At 38.6% G+C, this 25,693-nt stretch overlaps 1 protein-coding gene and 1 long non-coding RNA gene across 6 annotated transcripts; one reads left to right on the forward strand and one right to left on the reverse strand.

The window, feature by feature from the left end:
• Positions 1-1,311: 1,311 nt before the first annotated feature.
• On the forward strand, positions 1,312-21,763 carry ccdc9b (coiled-coil domain containing 9B). Of its 5 annotated transcripts, none has more exons than XM_016670065.1 (16): positions 1,312-1,355; positions 2,622-2,659; positions 3,176-3,595; positions 5,481-5,588; positions 6,723-6,827; positions 6,930-7,085; positions 8,352-8,510; positions 12,348-12,410; positions 13,726-13,904; positions 15,355-15,404; positions 15,503-15,544; positions 16,358-16,454; positions 18,263-18,296; positions 18,391-18,958; positions 19,716-19,798; positions 20,145-21,763. In XM_016670065.1, the coding sequence occupies exons 3-16, from the start codon at positions 3,584-3,586 to the stop codon at positions 20,169-20,171; spliced, it is 1,683 nt and encodes a 560-aa protein (XP_016525551.1). In that variant the 5' UTR covers positions 1,312-1,355; positions 2,622-2,659; positions 3,176-3,583; the 3' UTR covers positions 20,172-21,763. The 5 variants fall into 5 exon arrangements, with proteins under 5 accessions (XP_016525551.1, XP_016525553.1, XP_007549240.1 ...); XM_007549178.2 differs by having other exon boundaries at positions 1,332-1,355; positions 2,622-3,297; positions 3,462-3,595; XM_016670064.1 differs by having other exon boundaries at positions 1,337-1,355; positions 2,622-2,664.
• On the reverse strand, positions 21,185-23,860 carry LOC107835907 (uncharacterized). The gene is made up of 2 exons (XR_001661752.1): positions 21,535-23,860; positions 21,185-21,468 (listed from the first exon to the last, which is right to left on the reverse strand). It is a non-coding gene; the product is annotated as an uncharacterized LOC107835907 (long non-coding RNA).
• Between the last annotated feature and the right edge of the window lie 1,833 nt (positions 23,861-25,693).

Here is a 25,693-nt window from a genome sequence, read left to right on the forward strand (position 1 = left end):
AGCAACTGCTAGGTGTTTGTTTTACAAGAATTGTGAAGAAACTACTTATTTCTTTAAAAGAACATACTTAGCATATGTTCAATGATTAAAACTGAAAAATATAAATGCATAGATTTAGTGTCTTTCAAAATTATAAAGTTGTTTTTCCTTTATGATATTAGTATTGAGCAGTAGCAGTCAGAGGCAGCATAGAAGAGTGGAGATCATGTTTAATTCAGTTTTACTTAATCTAAAATCAGCTTTCATTTCAGTTTCAAAGTTGCAGGTAACTCCCCTTCCAACAGTGGTTGAAATGTTTGTGTTCCCATCAGAATCAGGTGACTCTGAATCATCTGTAAGGAATTTTTCTATTAACTCAACTTGCAAGGGAAATGCCATACTATCTATTCTCTTTATTCTGTTAGAATTTTGTCTTACCAAAGCAGCAAATGTTATATTTCTTTGCTTAGGATCCTGTAAAAGTATTCACAATCTCTTGAACCTGTTGAATAGTTTGCCATGCTTTGTTTAATTTGTTTTAGAATTGTACAATTGGGAAATGATAGGAAAAAAAAACATGAGAAGTGTAATGTGCCATTGCAAAGTTTCTCTCTGAAGATACCTTGTTGATCTACATTTTTCTGCAAGTACAGATGCTGCTTTTTTCCCATACACTTAAAGATTGAAATATTCCCCTCTTTTTTGTCACAAAATATCTCAAATCCAATCAGACTGGATGGAAAGTGTCTTTGAACATCAATTTCTGAGCGAAGTTCAAAGATTGTCAATTGGATTTAGGTATGGAGTTTGAGAGGGACAATATGTTTTAATTTAAACTATGTCACTGAAGCTCTGGCTTGGTGGTAAACTTAATCTGTCTGCAGGAGGATGGATCTCCACCATACCCACAAACCCTTTGTTAGCTTGAACAGGATTAGGGATTGTCTCAAATTAAGCTCTGCACATTTCCCCTTCAAATTTGGCTAGCAAAAGGCTAAGAAGCCTTTGCACTGCTTCCAACACATTAAATCCTAACAAAATTAATTAAAAATATTTAGATTTCATTTTAAAAACGTGAAAGACATGTCTTATGTGGCTTACTCGTTGCTATAAAAAAAGAAAATAGAAAGAAATTTCTGTTCTCTCCTTAGAAACATTTTCTTTGGTCTTTGGTTAGCAAAGTTTTTTTTTTATTAAGAAGCTTTTTCATAGTTAAGTTCAGAATACAGCAAATATTGTTCCAAATAATTCCCAATACGTTTTTGTTTATATTTTTCAGGTTAGTTGATGGGAAATGATCTGGCGCCATCTTGTGGCCATTATACAGCATTATAGTTGAACAATGACGTAAGCTGTTTGGCGGTGAAAACACTGAGGTGAGCAGATATTTTGTCTTATTTACATACTGCTTTTGACCAAGTCATTTGTATCCTGTGGCTCTCCTCTACAAGCAGGTCTGCATATTATGCGTTTATTGTTGCTCTTTGTCGATACTGTAAAAGATAATTTACGTGAACAACCATCGGCATTTTTTTTTTTTTTACAAAAGGCTGGGAAGAGATATAAAATGATTAAAGTAAAATTTCTATGCAAGTGACAAGCACTGGAAGCCAGAGTATCCAGAGATAATCCATGCATGCACAGAAAATTAGAATACCTGTTATAATGCATATTTTCGAACCTTGCACTTTCTTGCTGTTTGCTGCAAGGCAACACCGCTAACCACTGACTACTGCGCTTCTCTGCAACTCTTATTATTTCCTTGGCGGTATTTTTATACCACTGTCTCATCAGTTTTTATTTATTCTGGCGGAAGAAATAAACGTTTTTGTACAAAATGTTATGGGAAGCTGACCCATCTCTTTATGCATTTACATAGATTTAGTAGTGGCTGGAGGAAAAAGGAAGATATAAAGAAATGCTAGAAAAGTGAAAAGTCTGAGAAATTATTGGACCCCAATGTAATGGAATGACTACAAAAAATTTTAATAAATGAAACAAGATATTAATGGCATAAAAGCAAACTGTGACTGCTGCAATGGAAAATGTTTTCCATTAGATAATTAGATTTTCTTTTGTGCCAAAGAAGGACATTTCTTTGGCACAAAAATAACCTTTAAAAAGAGGGGAAATTATCTAATATCCATGAGAAATCATTCATAATGTCTGCATCCTATCACTATGGAGACAAAAAAGACAAATGCATCATGAGCGTTAAGTTTGTTTGAGGTCCTTTAGGCACATATTTCTACTTTAAAAACAAAGTTTTTTTTTTGGAAAGAACATTAAATCTCTCCAGTTACAACATGCACATATACTCTCTTAGAAACACTTGTGCTTATACTCTCATACATGTGTACATGCACTCATTTTGTCTGAGAAATACCTTGATAGTCAAAATCTTGACTAAAAGCAGTGAATTACACCTATTTTTTCTTCATTGATCTTTAGGCCTTAACATGCTAGAAGATTACAGCTTATGTTTTAAGAAATATTCTACATAAACCTTTGAATAAGTCTGATATTGGTATGCTAAAATGTTAGCAATGCTATTAATATGTCAATTACATGCTGATTTAGAGCCATGTCTGTTTGTTTTTGTGATAAACATTTAAATTTTTTACTTTTTATTTTTTTTACAGAATGGAAGGTTTAACTACAACTCCAAGCACGAACACTAGTAAGGTATTATTTTTCTGTGGATCCCATGTCTTTGGGAAGCATTTTCAGTGTCTGAAACATGCAGTCAGGCTCTTAAAGGAGACACAGCTGCTGAAACCGCATGCGAACAGAGAACGGGCAGCACATGCATCTCATTTACAACGTCTCGGTTTGGATAATAGCATGTCTGGCTGTGAATACCGTGAGGAATGATTCCCAGTGAGACCACAAATGAACATCAAATCAGAAAAATAGTGGAAAAATACCAAACCATTGTAGCTATTTATTTTCATTCAATAAAAACACAATGATGAACAAATTTAGCATAACAATGGGACAAATAAATGCCGAAATCATAAAGCTAAAAGATTTTCCTTTAGGTGTTTGACACCAAACAGTAACAATGTTACGATCTCCGGATTGGTATTGTCTTTAAGAACTGTCACCATGACATAATTTTTCCTTTTCTGTTAGATTCGAAAGTTATTTTGCTGTCAGTGAACCAACAGGACATTTTTCTAAATATATGTTACAGAACTGACCTCTAAAAACACACACACATAATCAGCCAGGAGAAGACTGTATGCTAAAAGAAAATTCATGCCTGAAGTGCATCTGTGTGGGCAGAGTCGCAGGATGTAAGCAGCATGCTTTGAGGTAAGTGAGGAGGGGAAAGAGCAAGTGTTTTTAAAGAGGGGAGAGTGGGAGCGACAGAGCACAGAAGTGGGAGGGTGGGAGATTTGGAGAGTCGGAGAGAGAGGGAGGACAAGTGGGTGGGTGCTGTAAAATCCGTTAACGGGGGAGCTCTGTGCATTTGTTAGACATCTTGGCTGCCTGCCCAACTTGGCTCATTGTAAGCGAGGCATGATCGTGAACGGGAGGCAGCCCTCTCTGCTGCCTCGGCTGCCCCGCTCCCGGACCCAGCCCGGCTCCCACCGCTGACATGGAAAGACCTGTGAGTATCTTCTTTCTGCTTCCCTTCTCTCCTCTCTCTGGTGTTGGGTCCCCCCCCCCTCCCCACCACCCCCAGTCTTCCCTGCTCTGCCTCTGTCGCAGATTTAGCTCTGGCTACATGCATCTTTCCAGTCCTCTCTCTGGCTCATTCTTTCTCTCCTGCTGCCGCTCCTGTGGGAAGCAGGAACGCTGGGTAGGAGGAAAGCCTTGGCAGCTTTTTCCCTGCAGGCCCCTTCTCCTCCTCTGCTGCCCTCTTGCCTGAGCATGGGTGCCGTCCGACCGACAACACCATCTCTGTGTATTCTTTGTGTGTGAACGTTAGCTGTGCTGTTGCACTGTGTTCACACTCAGCCCAACCCAGTGGCTTAACATCCCCAAACAGAGTCTCCTCCTTGCATTGGTTTCGCTGAAGCCTGTGTCCCTCATTGGACTCGCTGAGATTTCACAGTCGGTTCTCTGTTGCGCCTATTCTTGGTGGTATGTCCTCATGGTGTGTTGTGTTTGGATACCCTGACAACTGCAGACAGTGAGGTAACCACTTTCCGGGCCTGTCGTCTCTTTCGGCAGAGTGAGTCCAAACTTTACCCATGCTCAGACTCCATCATAGATCTATGGTTAATAGTTCAGTAGGAGCCCCGATCTTCAAAAATCATCTCCGGGAAAAGCCTTTACTTTGTAGGTTAAGCAGCAACCGGGATGCAAATGATGGTGCACCACCAAAGACCATGGTCTTTGTGCACTTGTTCGTTGTGAGTCATCTCTTCGTTCTCGTTATATCACATGGAAACAACCTTGACTTTTGTGTTGTCATTGGTGCAACAGTGGAGGATGACTGACTCACTGTAGCGTATCACCTCCTCAAAACCCCTCAGGGCAACTAAAACTGGCAGTGGAGAACACAAGACTTCAGCATTAGAGATGTTTTGTTACAGGTAAGACTGTTCTGTGTTTCAGGAACTGTAACTGCTTAAGTTCTTATGACAGAAAGCTATTTGTCTAAAATGATTTGCCTTGCAACTAAAGTACAACAAACTCACTATTAAAAATTGCCAAAGTTTATTCAAATGCCTGCAGTTTTTTCTTTCTCTGCTGTGGCACACACATCAGTTTTTCCAAAACTCGACAGATCCGTCAAACTTGGAACCTGCGACTGGGCTCCATTTTCCTCAATCTGGACAAGCCAGATTGTAGAGGGAATATTAAATTACAGGAGGCCAAAGGATGTGAGATCACTGAGTCACAGATATTTGATGCTGTGCAACAATTGGGCTGCCTCGACTTAACAACAACTGTCCAGTTGATATCGGTGGCATTGCTGCAGAGATAAAGCTGCTGCTCCATGAGTTCACATTTGAGTTTTTAGCCCTGGGCCTCATGTGCTGTGGCAAGGCGTGCCCTGCTGACTTCACCGGGATGTTTAGGATGCTCTGCATATGTGTAACTGAGCTTCCTAATGAATGCTCCATCTGTGGTGGCTGTGAGGTTGTGTTTGTGCTGTGTGCTGTTGCTCAGACACAGATGTCTCTCATTGATAATCATTTTGCTTTACGCTCTCTTAATGAACAACACAATATTAAGGTTTCACATGACTGCTTCCAGCCTGAGCCTTTCAGTTTTCCATATTTTACATGTGATCTTTATGATTTCTTTCCTAAAACTCCGAACTCCGAAATGCTATTTTTTAAAACATTAAATCATTCTTTTCTTCTTTTTTTTAACAATGCCATCTATTTCTGTTTCTAAATTAGATTTTTTTTTTCATGTGTAAACATGAGGAGTTACTTAGGCATATATAAAAAAAAGGATAGTCTTTCTTATGTGACTCTCAGAGCTAAAGTTAAAATCTGAAACCTACAATTGATTAATGTCTCAATGCGTCTAACCAGACCACCAGCAACATGATGCCCAAAAGGGATCAGGAACGAGATCTGGAGCTGGACAAGAAGATTGAGGCTCTCCGCAGGAAGAACGAAGCGCTCATGAAGAGGTACAAGGTGAGGAAGAGCTGCTCGCTGCTTTATGTCAGAGCATCCAGCTGAATTTCTGGTCTTTCTTTAAAATAATACATACTATTATTTTTATACAGCTTTTCCTTTCAATAGATTTCACAAGATTGTTTTTTATTTATTTACATGATAGAAAATTAAAAAAACGTCTATTTTGTGCTCATAAAGTGAAACTTTATGGAGTAATGTATCTAGTTCAAAAAGGAATTCAAAAGAACCGCTGTTTCAGAGCTGTAGCTTGAAAACCCCCCAATTTCAAAGCACCTATTGCAAAATCAAGTTGACCTTGAATTTGTTACTATGGTACAAGACAGCTTACTACAAAAACAGTCAAATAATAAAAAAAAAAAAATGCAGTACCAGGAATATTTAATAATTTCATTCTGTAAGTTCTGCTTCTGTCCTGACCTGCATTGTTATTCTAAGTATCACAGACATGTGTCAACGCATTCCTTGCAACACGTGTGTGAATTTGTTGAAAAATGGTAGGATGCAGACATTATGTTGCAAAGAATTGGCTGCTTTATAAAACCTAAACATGTAGTCTGTGCAATATGAATCGTGACATTATTGATTTCTAAGAACCTCCTCAAAAAATGAGACGGTACATGTCAATCGGTTATCCTTGACATAAATAAATCTTCGGAGAGTTCTTGAGTCAAAGCCCAGATTATGATCTCATCGCAATGCTGTGGGGCGGCTTGAAACAGGTTTTACATTCAAGAAACTCCCGAAACATCTCACAGCTGAGAGTGAGAGGTATGAAAAACTTCACTGGTGATGTAGGAGGTTGTTGGATGACTACAAGAGTCCCACTGAAGTCATTTCAGCCAAAAGAAATAACACTAACTTACTTAGGAGTAAGGTGTCCCAACTTCTGACAGCTTTTTGCTTAATGAGTAAAACAGTGACTGTATTTGCTGTTTTTAGTGGAATTAAAACACTTTATTTTTCAGCAATAAATTAAAAGCAGGTTACGACTATGTAAACATTTTAAACACCAATAACTAAAATAAGTATTGATCAAAAATGGGACAATGAGAATGTGTTATTATGCTTCATGCTCTCGATGTTTAAAGATTTTATGTCTCTTAAATATGACTGTATCTTTCTCTCTTCAAGGAGGTGGAAGAGGACAGGAGAAAGGCAGAAGAGGAGGGAATGGCGCTGCAGAGCCGAAAAGGAAAAGCCGATGACCTCACCATCACAATCAGCAAGTCCACAGATGTGTGTGTCCTGTATAGCTCTTCTTCAGAGTATGCTGTTAAAAAAAACAACAAAAAAAAAACAACAACCTCATGAGCTGTTTCTTTTTTGTTTGGGGGGCAGGAGAGTCGCGTGGTGGTAACAAAGCCTTTTGGGAGTGGGTCTCCAATTGGGACAGGACAGCAGGAGGGTGGGGCTGACAGGGTGGGAGAAGGGTCCACTCAGGGGACTGGGCGAGGCTCCAGGAAGCAGCTGACGGTCACAATGGCTGGAAAAAAGGTAAAGTCGCTTTGGTACATGTATATGGAAGCTTCCATATTTAGAAATAGCTTGGACTAAATGATTACTGACAGAAGCACTTTATTTTATTTTGTAATTAATACTAATAATAATATTAAATGCAACCTCAATACTTTCTTCAGTCCAGAACTTTCTTAAAAGGATTCTGTCCTCTACAATAAAATAAAACTGGACTAATATTTATTTTGAATAATTCTGCCTTGGTTATGTTCATAGATCTATTTTAGTTACTGTTCACCTTGTTGTAAACTTATGATTATGCATTTAAGGTATCAGCTATGCAGTTTGATGATATGAGAGAGGCATTGATCACCTGATAGCAAAACAATAGAAAAGGAGTATCAATTCTGAAAAAAGATAGCAAGGAAGCCTTCCAGCCTAAAAGACTTGAAGGTCGTCATCAAATATAAATTGTGAAAAATGTATATTTCACAATTTAAAACATGCAAAATAAAGCACTTTTTGAAATAAATACTCGTACTTTGTTTGATTATGCAGTATTTTCAGAGGCGTTTTGACTAATTTATTTTCTTTAAAACAGAACTTATTGGTTCAATTGAAATAATTTTACCTACAAATATTTTAGTTTTTAGGCTTTAAAACATTTTGTGTAAAGCCAGGTCAGTTGAGTTATTTTCCGTTGTAGAAAAAGAAGGAAAATAAATTTATCACCAAAGTCAGTCGAACAACAACTATCATGTTCCCTTGCTGTTGTATCCTTTGCTCCATTGTAGTAATTGTATAAAAGTTTGTTGTAGATTTTGCTTAAAAAACGGAAAAAGCTAACGCTAAAGGTAGCATTTCTTACTGCCTTTATAGTTGAAAATATTACTTATTTTTATATGATTTTTTTTAAATAAAAAAGAAAAGCTACATGGGACTTCAGAGCTCTAGGTTACAGACTTTTGGTTAAGAAATTACTAAAAATTGTGATTGAGTAACTGAAGACAAATGTAAAATTTGAATGTTGTTTTTCCATATTTCAACTGAAAGATCTGCATCTGATAAACTGGAGTCAAGCAGCGTCTGACTCCATGGCACCGGAAATCCCAAAGTCTACCAAATATTGCATCCAAGCAATGTTGCATATTTCACTGACAATATAGATTCTGTGATACACTGTGCAGCTCTCCTAGAAACACAATTTTTACGGACACAATTTGCATTTGGGTCTTTGTTTTGCAAGTCTGACTCTTATGCTGCACCTTAGATGTGATACTCTGACATTATGAAGTGTCTCCTCAGGGTAAAAGGGTGGTGAGTGAGAGGCCAGAGAAGCAACCGGGCCCCTTGGATGAAGGACAGACGAGGCAAGTGGAGTCAGCTGGGAGAGGAAAGCAGCCGTCTAAGACGACTAAGCGGGAATCATCATCATCATCATCATCAGCAGCAGCAGCAGCAAAGGTCTGATTAAGACACACTGAACTCTTCCGTCTGCCTTCTTTTGCACTTCTCCTCTTTGTTTATTATCTCCTGCTGCACCCATGTGTTTTACATAGATGTCAGACATGTCTGCCCGCCCGTCCCCTCTAGAGACTGAGCACAATGAGGAGCAGACAGGAGGTGGGCAGAGGCTGTGACTTACTGCTGTGGGATTAGGAAAGAGGGGGCCTGCTGATGGAGCTGTTGCTCTGTAAAAACCCAACTGCCTAATATAAACTCTGGTCTAAATATATTTTAAAACACTGAACACTTGTCTTTGAAGCTAATTTTGGTTTGGAATTCTGAGAACGTTTTTTTTTTCTCTCCCAGATATGCTCTCTTGTTGATTGTTGTTTAATATTTCTTTGTAACTTTCGAATATTTGAAATTCCATTACTGTATATTGTTTTATATGCAGATTTCACAGGATCCACAAAACTCCTTTTATATTTTGGACTTTTGAAAACAGATGTTTGCACACATTACGAAACACTCCGTTCCTGCTGCCTGACAGTAAATCAGGTTAAACTTTTCATATTTGAAGTCAGTTAGGATAACTTAAATAATTTCTCTTTGCTAAATGCCACAGTAACAAGAGTTGTATTGAGAGATTACTTTTTGCTTTCTTCAGGGTCAAAAGTTTATTAATAACATTTACGTTGTTGTCCGAAAGTCATGTGTTACTAATTTGGTGGTATGCTAAAGGTTACTGTCCCTAAAACCCATTTATGCCCAAACTTTACCTTTCCAGCTGCTTTCTTAACATATTGCTTCAGTGTTTCCATGTAGGCTTGCATCTTTGCCCCTTTTCCTTTTAAATGTAACTATGGTTATCATAAACACTTCAATTTTAGTTTAATCAATGCAAAAGAGATCTCTGTTCCAGAATGCATTTCCAAATAGTAATCTGGATTTTTATGTTTGTTTTTTTTCTGTAATGGCTTCTTCCACACTGAGTGGTTGTTCCAGCCCATGTCAGTACAAGTTCTGTTAATATTGTCTCACTCTTAGCAGCTTCAGCCAACGGCTTTGAAAGGTCTTTTGCTGTTCTAATAATGAGTGGCGTAATTCACACTTTCCATGGTGTCACACTAGCAGGTGCTTAAAACTACACCCACAGATGTAGCTCCAATTAATTAAGATTATCTTTATTAATCTAAAGGATAGTAGGGTATGTAAGCTTCCGAGTTTGAGAATGAGATTCTGTCTGTCATTGTTCTTGCACTTAGCAAATATTTATAAATCATAACTGACCTAGAACTGGAAAGGTTTAGTTTGATTGTTCCTGTATCTTTTTATTAAGTGTTTGTAAATTCAGTTTCATTTTTTTCTTTTTATGTAGCTGCATAAAAGCACAGCTACATGGGATCACAAGCATGTACACTGCATCACAAGCACACTGCATGCTGCAGTGTGCTTGTGATCCCATGCTTAACCCAGATATTACCCTGCGCACACCGGCTGGGCTTTGAAATGCCACCCTTTCGCTGAACTCAGTCCCCCGGGGTATGCAGAAACTCTTGGAGCAGCTGCTGTGTCTCAGTGTGAAGCACACGCTCACACTTAAAGGCTCTCAAACAAGCTGCTCAAGTCAATAAGCTGCAGAGCATGCAGATGATGCCTCACAACTGTACACATAAAGTGGGGGGTCTGTGGATATAAAAGCAAAGCTAATGGGAGTTTCTAAATTTGTACATGATTCTCTGGTTAGCTGATGCAGAGTGCTGCTCTCCGATCATTCTGAGTGAATGTGGTCTAAAAGCCACGGAATGAAATCAGTGTTTAGTTGCCTTTGTTCCAGGCCCACTAAGTCCGTCTCCCTTATTTATCATGTGTGCTGAATCAGCACTTGAGCAGTAGCCAAAACCCCAGTCATCCGGCAGCTCCACAGTCCCTGCTTTCACATGGACATTGTTTACAATCCCGTTTCTGGACTTTCAGAAAAGTGATCAAGAGATCCATGGTAATTTTGGAGAAACTGCAGTGATATACAACTTAGGGAAAATACAACTAGTAGTAGGGCACACTACGAAGCTGGTTGGAAGGAAGATAAGAAGAAAGCTGCTGTTAAATAATACCATAAAAAGTTCTGCTGGTTTTTGCCTAAAACTTTCTAGAGGATGCAGCAAATTAATTTTGGTTCAAATGCCAAATTGCAGGAATTCCAGGAGTGGAAGAAATCGAACACTTCACATGGCTCTGAAAATAAAGAGAAAGGAAAGCTTGGTGACAGCAGCGTACTATCAGGATGCTTCTCTTCAGCAGGGACAGCAAGCTGCTCAGGGTTGACTACAGCTAAATGGACAACATAGGACAGGGATATCAGAAGAAAATCTGTTTGAGACATCATTACATGCAAAGACAAATCCCTTCATAATGTACATAGAAATAATCAACACTGAAATAAACCCAATATAAAGTATAGAGTTCAGGAATAATCGCTCCAAAAACTGAATACAGTCGCGCCACAAAAAGAGTCAGTCCAATGGCCCGTGGACCACACTTAGGACACTACTAATAAGGTCGGAAGGTGTAAAACCAAAATGGCGTCACATTGTTTGAGGAACTTTATGAGGTCACCCGCCCCTTAGCTGGAAGTGTGACTTGTTCAGTATTACAAAACGGCAATGGAGAAATATCTAGATGATCCTCATTAAAGTGCACTGTAACAGGATAATCCTGATCATTTCTGGAAATTGTGTATTTATGGCCACTGATCCTTCATCCAGGTTTCCTTAGTTTTCTCAATGTATGCAAAAAAAGATTTTAGTAGAAAAACTCATGATACATTTCCAATTGATACAGCTCAACCCAACCATTAAAAAATATTTTCTAATGATTATGTATGGAAGTATCTCATGGGTGATTGAGATTATATGCCTCATAGCCTCTTTGAGAAAAGAAAGAGACTGAGGGCATGTGAAGAGTGGGAGAGAAACAAAAAGGGGTGAGGAGGGCAGAGGGGACTCTTACCAACCGTCTGTCTGCTTCCAGTCTCCGTTTTTCTCCACGGAAGCTTTAAGTGCTCTGCGCTCCTCTGTCGCGATTGTTTCTCCATTCCCAGCACTGAGAAAGGCCCAATTTGATCTAATTAACATTCAACTGCCCTCTCACTCTAAAAAGGCTCATTATGCTGCCAAAGAGACGGACCCCTGGCAGGTTTCCGGGAAATAGCCGGCGAGAAACAGGAGAATGTGGGGTAACAGGGAAACAGAAGAAGAAGAAGAAAAACACAGGTCATCCAATCTGTTGAAAAGTTTAATAGTATGTCTTTGCAGTTCTTGCATGCAAAAAAGTGCAACTATAAACTAATTACTTTGTCAGATATTCAGAAATATACACACTCTTGGGGCGCAACATGACTCAGTGTTGATGCCCCAGACTGTTTGCTGCACGTCTTCCCCTTCTCTGTGTCCATGTCCACTAGTGCTAAAAAAAATCTTGTAGAAAAAGAAATATAAAAATTATTTTTCTGTAGCTGGATGCAATTATTATTATTATTATTATTTTTACAAATGGTCAGGCAGGTTTTAATGCCATCTCCCTACAAACTGCACTTTTCTGTGAAGACCCTTTTGCAGAGCAGGTATTTTCAGTCTTGATTCAGTCAGTTGTTGCATTTTGAAACCACTGGAGGGCAGTGTGGGACTCTTAATCAGGATGAGTCACTGACCTACCTGGGTTTTATTTTAGCTTTCTGGGGCAGCACCAGAGACGTGGTTCTTTGCAACAATGTTAAACTGCCTGACAACAAATTGCTGTGTCATCCTGGTGTTGTTCCGCTTACATTTTTACCTTCCTGTCTCTGCTCACTGCCAGGAGGAGATTAAACAGAGGCCGATGAACGCTGAGGAGCAACACAAGGATACAGAGCAGCAGAAGGTAAACTAATGACAGGTCACACTCATACAAGAATAGTTATCGTCACTCCTTTTGGAAAACAGCACCCTCTCAGATTTGAGAAAAGCCATGAGAGAGTGCAAGTACACAGAAATGCAAATGCACATTTGCACACTACCCTCATCTGAGGGTAGTGTGCACGTTGTTGAGAGGCTGCTGTCTTTTTTTGTCTTTTTTTTGTCTTTTTTGTCTTTTTTTTTTTCCTGTGTTTTCTAACCCATTGTCATGCATCCTACTGGCAAATCAGGAGCTGGATAATACAGGCTGGGGAGGCAGACTGAATACTATATGGTTGGTTACATTTTCATACCACTTTAGTTCTTTAACTTTTAGGATTTCATGTGATAGAACAACACAAAGCAGCTCATAAATGTGAAATGGAAGGAAAAGGTCCCATAAATATTACATTTTCAATGAAAAAGTATAACCACACTGCAAACACTGCCAATAGTTAAATATCCAAGCAGTCAAAATGACTCAAATGACAAATCGCCCTCTGAGACTCTGGAGGAGCTGTAGAGATGTCAGCCTGTTGACATGGCAACTATTTGTTACGTGGTCTTCAAACCAGGCTTTCATGGTCTCAGTTTCTGAAAATGTACTTGTGAGGTCCTACAGAACAGAGAATTAGATTTAATTAACGGCTGGTGGCAGTCGGAGTCGACCTGTCTGAACATGAGAGAATGACCTCCCATGTGGCCACAGAGCTTCTCTGAGGGCCGCAGATAAGGGAGGTGCAGAAACAATGGTAAACACAAGGACGAGCCTAGACAACATGTTTACTCTGCTGCAATTGGTACAAACCGGGACGGAAAATGTCGACAATGCTTACCAGCGCTTGTCGTGTCTCTTTTGTTCACAGTTTTTTTTTTTTTTTGGTTGCAGATTTCTTTGCAATGCAGATTTTTCCCTTAACTTTTCCATGTATTTCTCTGTAGAGTGCCAGTTATTGTCCTGGTTTGCTCCAAGGCCTTATAACTTCACCGCACAACCTGTGTCTCCTTTGATGTATTAAAGTGCCTCCATCTGATCTACATTTAGCATGCAGTCGCGCCTGGAGGAAGGAGACCTGATTTTATTAAGTCTATGCTTCCCATTTCTTGATGACTGTCCCTCTGTGTTCAGAATAAGACCACAGGAGCCTTCAAATGAAAGAAAAATGCATAAATATGCTATAAATTAAGATTCTTTGCTGTTTCAACTTCACATTTTCTTGTTGCTGCTTCAATAAAATGCGTTCTTTTTGTTTTTTTGTTTTGTGTGTTAAAATACATTGACGTGTTTTGTGTCCAAGTAGGAGCCTGAGAGCCCGCAGCCCAGCACAGACCTCAACATCCCAACATCAAGGGAGGAGCAGGAGGAGTATCTACGGTGGAAGAAGGAACGTGAGCAGATCGACAGGGAGAGAGTGGCGCGCCACAAAAATGCAAAGGGGCAGTGGAGACGTGCGTGGGACATGGACAAAACCGAAAACATGTAAGAGCCCGTAAGACCTGTTTATTTCTTGCTGAACCCTTTTAGCATGTCAAATACGGTGGGTCTTCTAACATCTTGGTTTATCGATGTCCTTTGCTGATAGAGGCAACAACTATTTTTTTTTATGAAAAATGTTGAACATTATATCAGTATTGTTGTAGCAAATGGAAGTTTACTTCCCCTGTTGACCACAGACGTTTATTTCAAACGTAATGACCGAGTTTTGTTAAAGCTCCAAATGCAACATCGACAGGATTAAACTCATCCTGCTTTCTTCATATCTTTAAGACCACTTTCACTTCCAGAAATGTTTCCCTTTTGCTATGTTTAAAAATCTAACCTTAATTGGAATGTATGTATTCAACAGGAAAAAGTCATATTAAAAAACATCAATTCATGCACACACTTATACGTAAGAGCAGCTTAGAGAGATCAGTTGACCTAGCAGCCATGTTTTTTGGGCCATGGGAGGAAATCAGTCTACCAGGGAGAACATGCAAACCCAGAACCTTCTTGTTATAGTGAGAGCTACCAACTGTGCAATGTAGCCCCTACTTTCAATTATGTGTACCACAAATATTGGCAAACGTTATTTGACAATAACCTTTTTCAACAGGGCTGCCCTCACACGATCTTAAATAAGTCCATTTTGGGCGCTGTCTCCTGTTTTATCCCAACATGCAACCTCTAATGTCAGCAGCAGGTTTTTAGTTAAAATTTGCTCCAAGAAAGAAAAATATATCCCTGTAACTTGATTTTTTTCATTGTTGTTGAAATGGATATTAGATGACCCCACACATGAGAAATACACAGGATGCTGTCATTTTTTTAATTTTTTATTGCTTTTAAATCACTACTTGGTAAAAGACTAAAAGCTCTTTAAGACCAGATGGGAGGAAAAAAAAAACAAATGGCAGCATTCTTTTTTACTTTATTAGATTATTCAGTTAAATCATCCATTACTAAAGCTATTTGAAGTGCATGCTTCAAAAAAAGTCTCATCACTTGGTGAAATCACGCAGACAGAGCCTAAATGACTGGAAGCAGAAATGCAGCCCTTTATTTTGAAATGTTTTGTTGGTTTTCAAACAAGTCGAGGTGTAGTGCAGAGAGCAAATTACTGGTGCTGTTTAAGGAAGCATCAAAATGTAAAGAGACAAGGGAGGACCTGCTATTTTTAGCCGACGATAAGCGTCGGAATAGTTTGCCTTATTTGGCAAAGCTTAAACAAGGCCCCCGGGCAAGAACACAGGCGGAAATGTGCTTTTTATCTGACGGTTTACGTTTTTTCAGTGGTTGCAAACTGTTTGGTTGTGACTCTTGGTATACAATCTTTAATGGGTTATCTGAAATATTACAATTTAGTCCTATAATTCTGCGACTGACTAAAATATCAAAGAACTGAGATGGAACAATTTTCACTCCATCTAAATTATGCCTCTCCCTCTAGGTTTTCAGACAAATCTCTTCCTGATAGGGACTGGGCAGCTTCGGCTAGAGGTATTAAGACTATTTCTGTAAAAAAAATAAGTGGATGAAAAGCTTTCACATAACAACACTATAATAAAAAGACACATTTTTGTTTTTAATGGTTCCAGGAGGACGGAATGCCAGAAGAGGTTCGAAGGCGGGCTCGAAAGGTATTTAACCATTCATCGCTTCAGAACATTCCTAAAGTATTCACACCCCTGGGTCGCTTTCAGAGGTCACACAACAACCACAAACTTTTGATGTATTTTATTAAAATATTAGCAATAAATCAACATGAAGCGGAAGGAAAATTATACATGTTTTTCATCAAATCTGAAAAATATACAGCTGGCAAGATTGTGCACGATGGGGATAGTTTTCTTCCGCAACCACAGGGAAATTGGCCAGAGTTGATGGTAAGATGGATGAAGCTAAAAATAGGCCAAACCTGGAGGAAGACCTGTTGGAGACAGCAAGGGATTTAAGTTTTGCTCAGAGATTCAGTGACCCTGAACATACAGCCAGAGCTACAACATCACGGTTTAGATCGAAGCTTATTCATGCATTTAATTAGCCTAGACTTACATTTAATTAAGATCTTTTGGCAAGACTTAAAAATTCATTTCTGAAAATAAAAGGTGCAGTATTCAGTGCAAAGCTGGTAGCCCCCCTCCACCCCCCTTATAAAAAAAAAAACAAAAAACTTACAGTCGCAGCAAAAGGTTGCCGGACAAAGTATTAACTCTGGGCGACAAAACTTTTCAGATTTATTGTGAATTATTAAGATTGAGAGCATTGCATCATGTCTTGTTCCCACTTCACAGTAAGTTAACACTTTGTGATCCTAATGAAATGAGGTTTATGGTTGTACCGTGAGGACATATTAAAAGGTTTTAAGGGATATGAATGTCTCTGCAAAGTCCTGTGTCTATGCCAAGAAATGATGAATAAAAATTTACCTTTTCTGTACTCCTCTATTTTAGGTCACGACAAGCGAGGCAAAGACAAGGCAGCTAAAAACGTGCTCGTGATGAGCAGCAAAGCAAAAGGCAAAGATCGATTAACTGGGAGGGCCAGGAGGTCAGTGACAAACAAAACATATCATCTGCATCGGGATTTCTCCAACTGCGCCATCAGTTAATTGTCATGAGAGAAATAACTATGACTAATGAAATGCGTAAATAGGATGTGGGAAGGCCATTTTGTTTCCCTGAACTGTGCCCTTGTGTACAAATTTCGCCGAATGTCATGAGACTTGATTCAGATGTTGCGGCAGCTGATTAAATAACCCGAAAGGCCTTGTTTGCATCTGCTGCAGTCAGCTTGTCTCCTCCAGCTTTTAAAACAAATGCTGTGTACGAGCACTGGGGGAAGAGCTTGTTTTACTTTTAAACTCAAACCCACGAGGAACTGGGCATGAAGCGAAGCATTGCACACCTCATACTTTGAATCTTAAATTATAAAACGCCTTACATTTTTTTTTTTTAATCTTCATTCCACATAGAGGCAAATGTAGTGCAGGGACAGATTAAGACACAGAGGTATGTCCTGAGAGGTTCCAGCTGTGCTACTGACACAGTCTGCAACACATTTCTGATCGCTGCTCCCTCTTTCCAAGTGGGCAATGGAAGTACAGATTGCTCCCTGCAGTCTCATCATCACCACTAATGGAAAATGGAGCGTTTGGTCGAGAATCAAATTACAAAGCACTTTGAATAAACAGTGTTTTCTTCCAGGAAAATGATTCAATTAATCAACAAAAGTTTATACAGCTAAGCCCTCATCAAGGTTTAAAGACAGACACAATCTCCACTTGTAATTTCAGAGTACGAATGTGTGTGCTGCCAGCAACAGCAGACTCAGTTTTAAAACTGCTGAACTTGTCCTTTATGTCAATATTACGGCTTAAAATCTTTTTAAACAGACGTAAAGTTTGCTACGACTATTCGGAAGATAAAATAATGCAGCATTCTCTCTGGTGCTTGTCAGCTTAAGAAAAGCCTTTACATTTTTCTCTCATTCACAAAAAAACTAATTTGTTTAACATTAATTATTATTTTTTTTAAAAATTAGTTTTGATTTTGTGAGTCTGGATTTGGTCTTTGGCCTATGGTCCATGTGGGAACCTACTGAAACTCATACTAAAGCTGTTATTTTAAACATTTTTCTAGAGTACACCCTTCATTAATAATCCAAAATGATCAACATAGACATACTATAACATGTCTATGTTATAGTATAGGTGATAGGATTTGTGATTGTGCACAAATTCAGTTAATCAGCAGCAGGATGCAGAGAGATCTGATCTTCCTCCACCTGTACCTGTGAAGGTACAGCTGTGAGAGGACTCTGCCGCCTGTGAGAGTGATGGGGAGTGGCAGGATTCACTGATTGTGGAGAAGTGTGACAAGGGTTTCATAACTCTTCAAAAATATTTAATAAGTCCATAAAAAGTGCCTAGATTTATTTACTTTTCGGGAGAAAAAAAAGTAGCTAAAAAGTATGAAAAGTAAAATTTAACAACAAATTTGCTAAGTTGGCAACCTTTAGCATACTGGTTGTTATAAACTGTATCATCTGTGGACAGGGAATTCAGAGAAGGTGCCAGATGTCCAATTGACCATCAGAAATTAAATCTGGAATATGACGGGGATTACATTTGTAAACATACTGAAAATGTGATGTTAGTTCTGAATCAAGTTACATGCAGTTCTGATCTAATGATCCGATTGGTATTTTGGACCCTGAGCCAAAACTTAAGAAAAAATTAATGTTTGCAAACTTGGAAATTTCCCCGTATATGTCAGCTTTTAGATATTTTGAGGTAATGAAGCAGCCTCTGCATTTCAGCTAAAAAAAAAAATCTGAAATACATTCATGTTTTTCAGATGGCAGGATAATGACGATGGAGAGAATACACAGGTAAGAAATTAAATTTAACAGAGAACAAACAAACAGAACAGATTGCAAAGAAAATAGCCAATAAACACTTTGTTCTTTTTATTTCATCTTCCAGACTGCTGACACAACACTGGAGGAATTCCTTGAAGAACTCGATGCTCTAACAGATGCTAACGAAGGGAATCTGAAAGATCAAGACTCAAAAGCAAAGCCAGATCCCTTAAGTGCACCTGAAGATTCTGATAGCTTGAAAGAGGATAAAGTTACTCAGAGGAAAGCAGCAACCTCACCCCCACGAGGACTAGAGAAGAAAGTTCGTTTCTCAGAGGAACTCATCCAGAGGGCTCCTGCTAAGCAAACTACGACCTCTTTACATTCTGCAGCTCCAGAAACTAAAGGCTCTCTGAAAGCCTCCTCACCAAAACACAGTGAGGTGCAGAGGCCACCGTTGGCTTGTGGAAGTGCAGAGCAGGATGATAGTAGTTCCCAGGATAAAGGAGGGGGTCTTCCTTCTCCTCCTGTTGCCCAGCAGCAGGCATCTAAAACTGAAAATGTTACAAAAGACACCAGCAGCCCTGAAGTTTCCAGCGTTACTTCTGGTGAAAAAACCAGCACCTCTCCACATGAGAGCCCTGTCCAGCCTGTAGAGGTGTCCAAGTGCAACAGCAGCAGTACGAACACAGGTAACCGCTTTGATGGCAGAACGCATAAATGTTCTAGACCTTAAACCTTTGGAGAAATGTTTTTAAATTATTTTTTTATTTTTACAAATCAAACCCCAGAAATTACAGTCTGCTTTTAGCCCTATTTACTCTGATATCTTTACATAAAATTTTGTGCAACTAACCGCCGTCAGAATTCACCTAAGTCATAAACAGATTTCACGTTAGTATTCAGTGTGAAATTAGTAAACTCAAACAATTTGCTACTTGTTAAACAGTATCCCATGTTTTAAGCATCTCACTGAACTCTGTTCAGTCTGCTGCCGCCTGAAAATAGAAAGAACATACCAAACCTACCAACACATCTCCAAGAGGACAACACTAATCATACGTTGGAGCTACAATGGAAAGGTTTCAAATCAAATTACTTGTAGTCAATTCTTAGAATGGCCCAGTCAAAGTCCAGTGTGGGACAAGATTTAACATTTGCTGTTCATAGAAACTCTCAATCCAGTCTGACTGAGAGTGCATGTATTTTCCCAAAACAAAACAAACAAACAGCAAAGAGATTTGCAAAGCTGGTGGAGACTTACAGCTGTGGTTGCAATGACAGCTGGATCCAGACAGCGGTATCTAGGGGTTGCTAAATACAAATAAACACCTCTCTGACATGTATGCTACAATTATGTGCTACTTTGAATTTTTGTATCACATAAAATCCAAAGCACCATTTAAAGAGTGAATATTTGCTTGTTATTTTTTTTTTTTTAAATCACAGAAGAACTGATAGACTCCACTCTGTCTGTCCTGAGAATAGATTCAGGAGAGTCACACCCAGCACACTCCACCAGCAATGACAAGGTCAGTACCAGGGACAGGAAGAGGGATGGGGGGATCATGTAATAGATGTGTAAATGGGCTGATGGGAGGATGGAGGTATAAATGGATGAGGAGTTAGATGGATGAAGAGCGATGTGCAATATATCCGCACTGCAGCTTTGATCCCAGTATAGTCACCACCCCTGAGGGCCTGGTGGAGTGCAGATAATACCTCTTCAACTCATCATGCACTCGGACATGCACAAAAACCTCCCACTCTCATCATTCACATAGAGAAGTGGTGCATTTGAGTTACATAAATTGTGAACTTAGGGGGAAAAAAATGGATTTAGTCATTAATTTTTGTGCATGTTTTCTCTTTTTGCAGGCGAGAGAGCACGGGAAGGTTGTTTGACATTTTTGGAGCATCAATCCTGAAACCAAATCGCTGCGTTTTGGATGCTTTTTTGCTTCAGTGGCCTCCAAGCTAAAAACCAACCTTTCTTCCATTTCGCAGCGGCGAGACCCTCCTACTGAATCTAATTTCTGACACCAGATTGGGAAGTGTTATTGAGCATTTCAAATATTTTTACATCTAAGCACTTTATGAGTGTACAGGACTGTTTACTGAGACATTCTTCAGTATGTTAGTAAGCTGCTTGAGTGCAATATCTTTGAATGTTTACATTTGTATGACGAGTTAAAGGTACATATCTGGAGGCTAGCTAGTCAGTTTAACTTAGGTAGTCTTTGACAGTAAATTAAGCCACAGTGAAATAATAGTGCCTGATTTAGCCTTGGGAATTATTTTGACTAAAATATTATTTAACTTCAGACACAAAACAGAGTCTTAATTTCTACGTTCAGTAACTGATTGGATGTTATTTGTTGGCTCTTTTCAGAACAAAACCTACAACTCTCAGTGCGTCTGCAAAGTGACCTGGTTTTACAGTTTTCTGATAAGAATGTTTCACCTAGAAAACTTGAAAATGGGACTTTGGTGGTTATCAAAAAAAGGTTTCTTTTGTGCTAGCTTGAGATTTCTAGCCTAGGGCTAGAAAACAAACAAACAAAAAACAAAAACAAAAAAAAAAACAGGATTACCAAACTGACTCTCCCAACATGGCAGCTTTATAGGAACAGCTATATTCTTGAAATGAGGTCCTAGTAAAAATGTTGTAAGCAGTTAATGTTAGGCTACCTAGCATGGCACTGAGCATCTTCATTTGGCATAAATCTAGATGAGGCAGTCCAGGAGACCGAAGGTAACAGCTTGTTCAAGAGGTAGCCAGTAGCGACTCCTAATAAAGGCTTCTTGGAAGTTGCCCAGGGCAGGATTTGCTAAATAACAGTGATTTATCTGTCGCCCCATGTTCACTGTTGAGAAACTGAAGCGTGTTTTATGTGTCTAAAGCAAAGCATTTTTTCCACACCCCAAATTTTACTGATTTTAATGAGAGTGGCGAACCCCACAGCCTACTTCCACTTGTGTTTTATGTTTAAGTGGGAATGTTAGGACTATATGTCAATGAACATTTGAAATGTTTGCATTGGGTGATTTATTTTTTTCATAAAGAAGCCAAGCAGTTACTTTTATTGGAAACTGGAATAGGAAATGGATGAATATGTAAAGTAACTGAGAGAAGCTATCTGATATAAAAGTAATGGAGTGACTAAATCAATTAAATAGCATGCACAGACTTGGAATCCCCCTCCACTCCCATCTCTTTGTGTAGCTGGAAAGTGAGTGATGTCGGGGTGTGGAGGAAAAACAAGACGAAACATTGCTAAAACTAAATGATGCAAAATGTATCATGTATAATACCAAAAGTAATTACAGGCTCATTCAGTTTTATTAGACTGGACAGAACATTTTGATTCTGTGTATTGTTTTTCTTCTTGACATCTTTTGGACTGGCCCAGCGTCTAAAGCTCTGGGAGCCTACTGCTTCCAGGGTTGAAGACCTCAGCGGACATGGAGCCATGTCCATTTTCATAGCCAGTAAGGGAACACCATCATCTTCTTCACCTTGTTTAAACTCAGAAAGAACGAGGAGAATGAAATGCAAACCAAACAGTAGATAAGACTCTCAGGGCGGAGCTGCTTTCCCATTCAAGGTCTCACCCATGTACTCCACTTGGCTTGAATTGCTATAGAATAAAATTATTCAATTGCTGCAGGAGTCCAGGAAACACATTTTCATTGTAATTAGAAGAGAGGCATAAAAAGCATGTGCAATGTTAAATTGCAGGCGTTCATTTGTACATCCACAGCAAACGATCAAAGCTCTGAAATTTGTATCAGCATTAATGTCTTCTTTTTGTTTTCATCCTCTAAGTCCAACTAACCTCCATTTATACTAAATGAAGATGCTAAGATAACTATCTACTGCCAGTAAGATTAACTGCTGATAACATTTTAAGTGAGCCACACTTTAAAAATATCAAAGAGTCCCTTTAAATACATGTTTTAGTCTTGGTGTAATAAAACTGAGGCATCGTACCGTAAGTGCATTTTTTAAATTAGTTAATTAGTTAATTGCTAATTAGTTTTTTTCAGCAAAGGGGGATGAAACTGTTTTTGAATGGTTTATTACAACCTTCTCTCCAACTTTACGCTAAATATGTTATTATTACAATAATATTTTCCCTTATAGAGTGAAGGATTTGCTACTCTGACAGTGTTGCATGTATTTCATTAACACTTTGTAAAACATGGGCCTGGTTAAGCAATTAGCTATAAACATAAAAAGAAACCCAGGTGTTACACAATTTTACAAGTCAATCTCAATAATTAAGTGAGATTTATAATTCAGCATATGCTGAATTAAAGTCAGTTTAATTTCTGTCCTAAATTAAACTGACTTTGGTCATTAAAACACATCTGTTTTTGATATATTTGCTAAAACAGCTTCCTTTAAAAAAGTCATAGTCATGATACAATCAGATCAAATGACTTCTGACCCCTTTTTCTTGATTTGAGGTCTTGTGTGACAAACTTACTTCAGTCAGAGCACTGCGGTTCTGCAGACACACCACTTTAATATCGTTCCGCCATTTATTCTTTATTATAACTTTTGTGGAAAGCTCACATTTTTCAGAAAGCTGATCTCAGTGAAGAAATGACCCAGTTCTTGTGCCTTGCTCTTTGGATTCTTCAGAGACTGAAGGTGTATTTTAAATTAATGGTTTGTATCATAACTATCACGTGCAGCTGCAGTTATTTTATTTATTTGCCTTATGTGCAGACATCCGAATGTTCCTTGCGAATCAAACAAAGAAAAAAAAAAAAAAACGCTGTCTCCCTGTGACCAGCGTGTGGTTTTTTGTTTGTGTTTATTGCCTGTCAGCTGTGTTATTTTTGGTATCACATGATAAGAAGCCTTACAAGAACACTGTCCTCGGAAATGTTTGTGGCTTCCATCAGAGCTGCAGTATAGTAAACAGTTACATAACCCTGAGTGGAGAACGCAGCGGACATGCTTTATGAGGCTGGGAGACTTATCAGCTTTGGATGAAGTTACATAAAAAATAATAAAAAAAACAAACAACAAAAAAATCTAATAGTCTGGAAACTGTTGTAACAGCAAGATGGATTCAATCCATTCACGAGGACACAAGAGGAGGCCTTAATTTTCGTACTGAGAAGATGGTACATTTCTTGCAAAGGAGCATCTGTTTGAAAAACAGGCGACCTTTGATGCCTTTAAAACTCCCTGTGGGATTCAGTGTAAAAAGACGTTTAGGGCGTACCATCCTAGAGTAGTTAGGTGTTACATGTCCTTGTCAGGTACTTTCAAGGTATTACTTCATGAAGTGACTAATGTAGGAGGTTATTATTCACCTTGTGTGTGCAACGCTGCCCTCTTAAGTTTTCACATGCAAAAATAAAACGGTTGTATGTGATTATTCTTAAGCGTACGAGTTGTTGCCACAGCTTTTTGCAGTGTGAATCCATGTGGGACAAGCCTTCATGTACCGTAGGGCAAACCTAAGAAGTCATAACATCAATAAAGTTTGTTTCTGTATGTCAAAACCTTTTGATGTTTAATATTGTTTTGTTGCACTTCACACCGACGGTAGAATAAGTGTACATCTGATCTAATCTTTTGGTATTTTGCCTCAAATAAGATAAATTTCAGCCTTAATATCACTAAATAAAGTTGCCTTTATGGAGTTTGTACACTTTACACTTTGGGAGAATTACATGTTATCCTTTTGGAAGGTGAACCTTCACTCCAATCTCACGTTTCTTTATAGATTTTATGCATCTATCTTTGATATTTAAATGAATAATCTGGAACAATGGCTACAGTTTTGATTCATTTCTAGAGTTCAGCTACTTCATTTACCTTGTGTGATTCATCTGTCACACCCTGAGACTTGCTTTTAACGTCTTAATGACCTTGTTGTTTTAAGTCATTAATTTTATCTGTGCAGTACTTTTGTTGCAGCTGTTGTTCTTAAAGTGCTTCATAAATAAAGTAGCAGTAAAAAAAAAAAAGCCATCGAGGAAGTACAGGAAACTGTAAGAGGCAGCTGCCTCTTACAGTTTTGGCTGTAATAGTAAATAGTCCAATTAATTACCCACCTAGCAGAAGCTTGCTAGACTCCCAATGTTACTCCATAAAATCCAGAAAAAGGGATGTTTCTGTTCAATAAGTTCATAAAAATGTCTAGCAAATTCAGTGGCTCCTTATTCTTTATTTTTACCCACATCTGTGGATCAAAAATCCTAAATAGTAAATATTCCAGATAACACATATAATTCCATGTTTTGTGAGCAATAGTGATAATTAATAAAGTGTTGTGGAGAAAACTGGCAGGTAAAACAGAAAATGCAAGGCCTCAGTTTGCACAGTGTTCCCTTCATAGTGGATGTGATTAATTCACTTTGCTGCATTTGAAACAGGTGGGGCCTCCCATAGGTGCCAGTATTTTAATTATCTCCTCCCAGGGCTATCTCCATGGCAGCCTTTTGGGTGTGTGACCTTCTGTTCATAACAGCAACCTCTCTCGTTTCAGAAGTGCACACCTCTTTTTCTTTTACACAATCCTGATTGTTTCTAATTTCAGGAAAACAACGGTACTGATTTGTGTGTATGCTACGTTTAATGCAGTTTGATGTTAAACTAAGATAAGATTTTCACACATTACCCTACTGCATGGGGATGTTGTTGCTATATGGAAATTAGTCTTGTAGGCAGTTGTAGAGGTTTGAAATGCAATGTAGGATTATGTCAGCTTTTCATAGTGTGGAAGCTTCATAATCTTGTTTTCCAGGACAAAAAAAGAGTTTTTCGTTTCGTCCCACTGCAACTACGTTAAAGCAGTGTTAGTGCAGAGGTCTGGCATTGCAAGTCACAAAGAACCCTGTCTGCTCTTTGTACTGGTGCTGTGCAGCTGTTGATGAAAAAATGGATAATAATGAAAACAAAAACATATTTATATTCATGGAAACATAGGATTTTAATAATCTAATACACAAAAGCAGTTTTCAAATGACAAAATATTTTAGACATCTAGCATATAAATGTTGAGAAAATGAAATATAAATATCAGAATTAGCATTTTCTTTACTTTTCAAAGGAAATGTGTATTTTTAGAAGGACTTCTTGTGGCTTTATTTAAAAACAGTAAGTAAGTATTATATATGGATAAATGGATGAGTGACCGCTTTTTGGCAAGACAGAAAAAAGACGGAGTGAGTACTTGTGCTACAGCACTCAGAAAGCATGGATGAGTTCAGTAGAAGTAAACATCTGAAGAGCCACTAACCAGCCTCTGTGTCCGAATCACTTTTTACCCAATAATCTTGGATTTAACAGAATGAGCATCTAAATTTGAGGAAAAGGGACACAACACAGTTCGTGCCATGGCAGCAACAGATATCCTGAGCAGGGAGTCGAAAGCCAGATCCTTGAGGTTTGTGATTAT

Source organism: Poecilia formosa, unplaced genomic scaffold (assembly GCF_000485575.1).
Source record: "Poecilia formosa unplaced genomic scaffold, Poecilia_formosa-5.1.2 Scaffold30, whole genome shotgun sequence".
NCBI classification, from domain to species: Eukaryota; Metazoa; Chordata; class Actinopteri; order Cyprinodontiformes; family Poeciliidae; genus Poecilia; species Poecilia formosa.

Coding starts and splice junctions, on each gene's coding strand:
- ccdc9b (XM_016670065.1), top strand. Junction 13,905..15,354: donor ATGGACAAAACCGAAAACAT/GTAAGAGCCCGT, acceptor CTCTCCCTCTAG/GTTTTCAGACAAATCTCTTC. Junction 15,545..16,357: donor TTCGAAGGCGGGCTCGAAAG/GTATTTAACCAT, acceptor CCTCTATTTTAG/GTCACGACAAGCGAGGCAAA.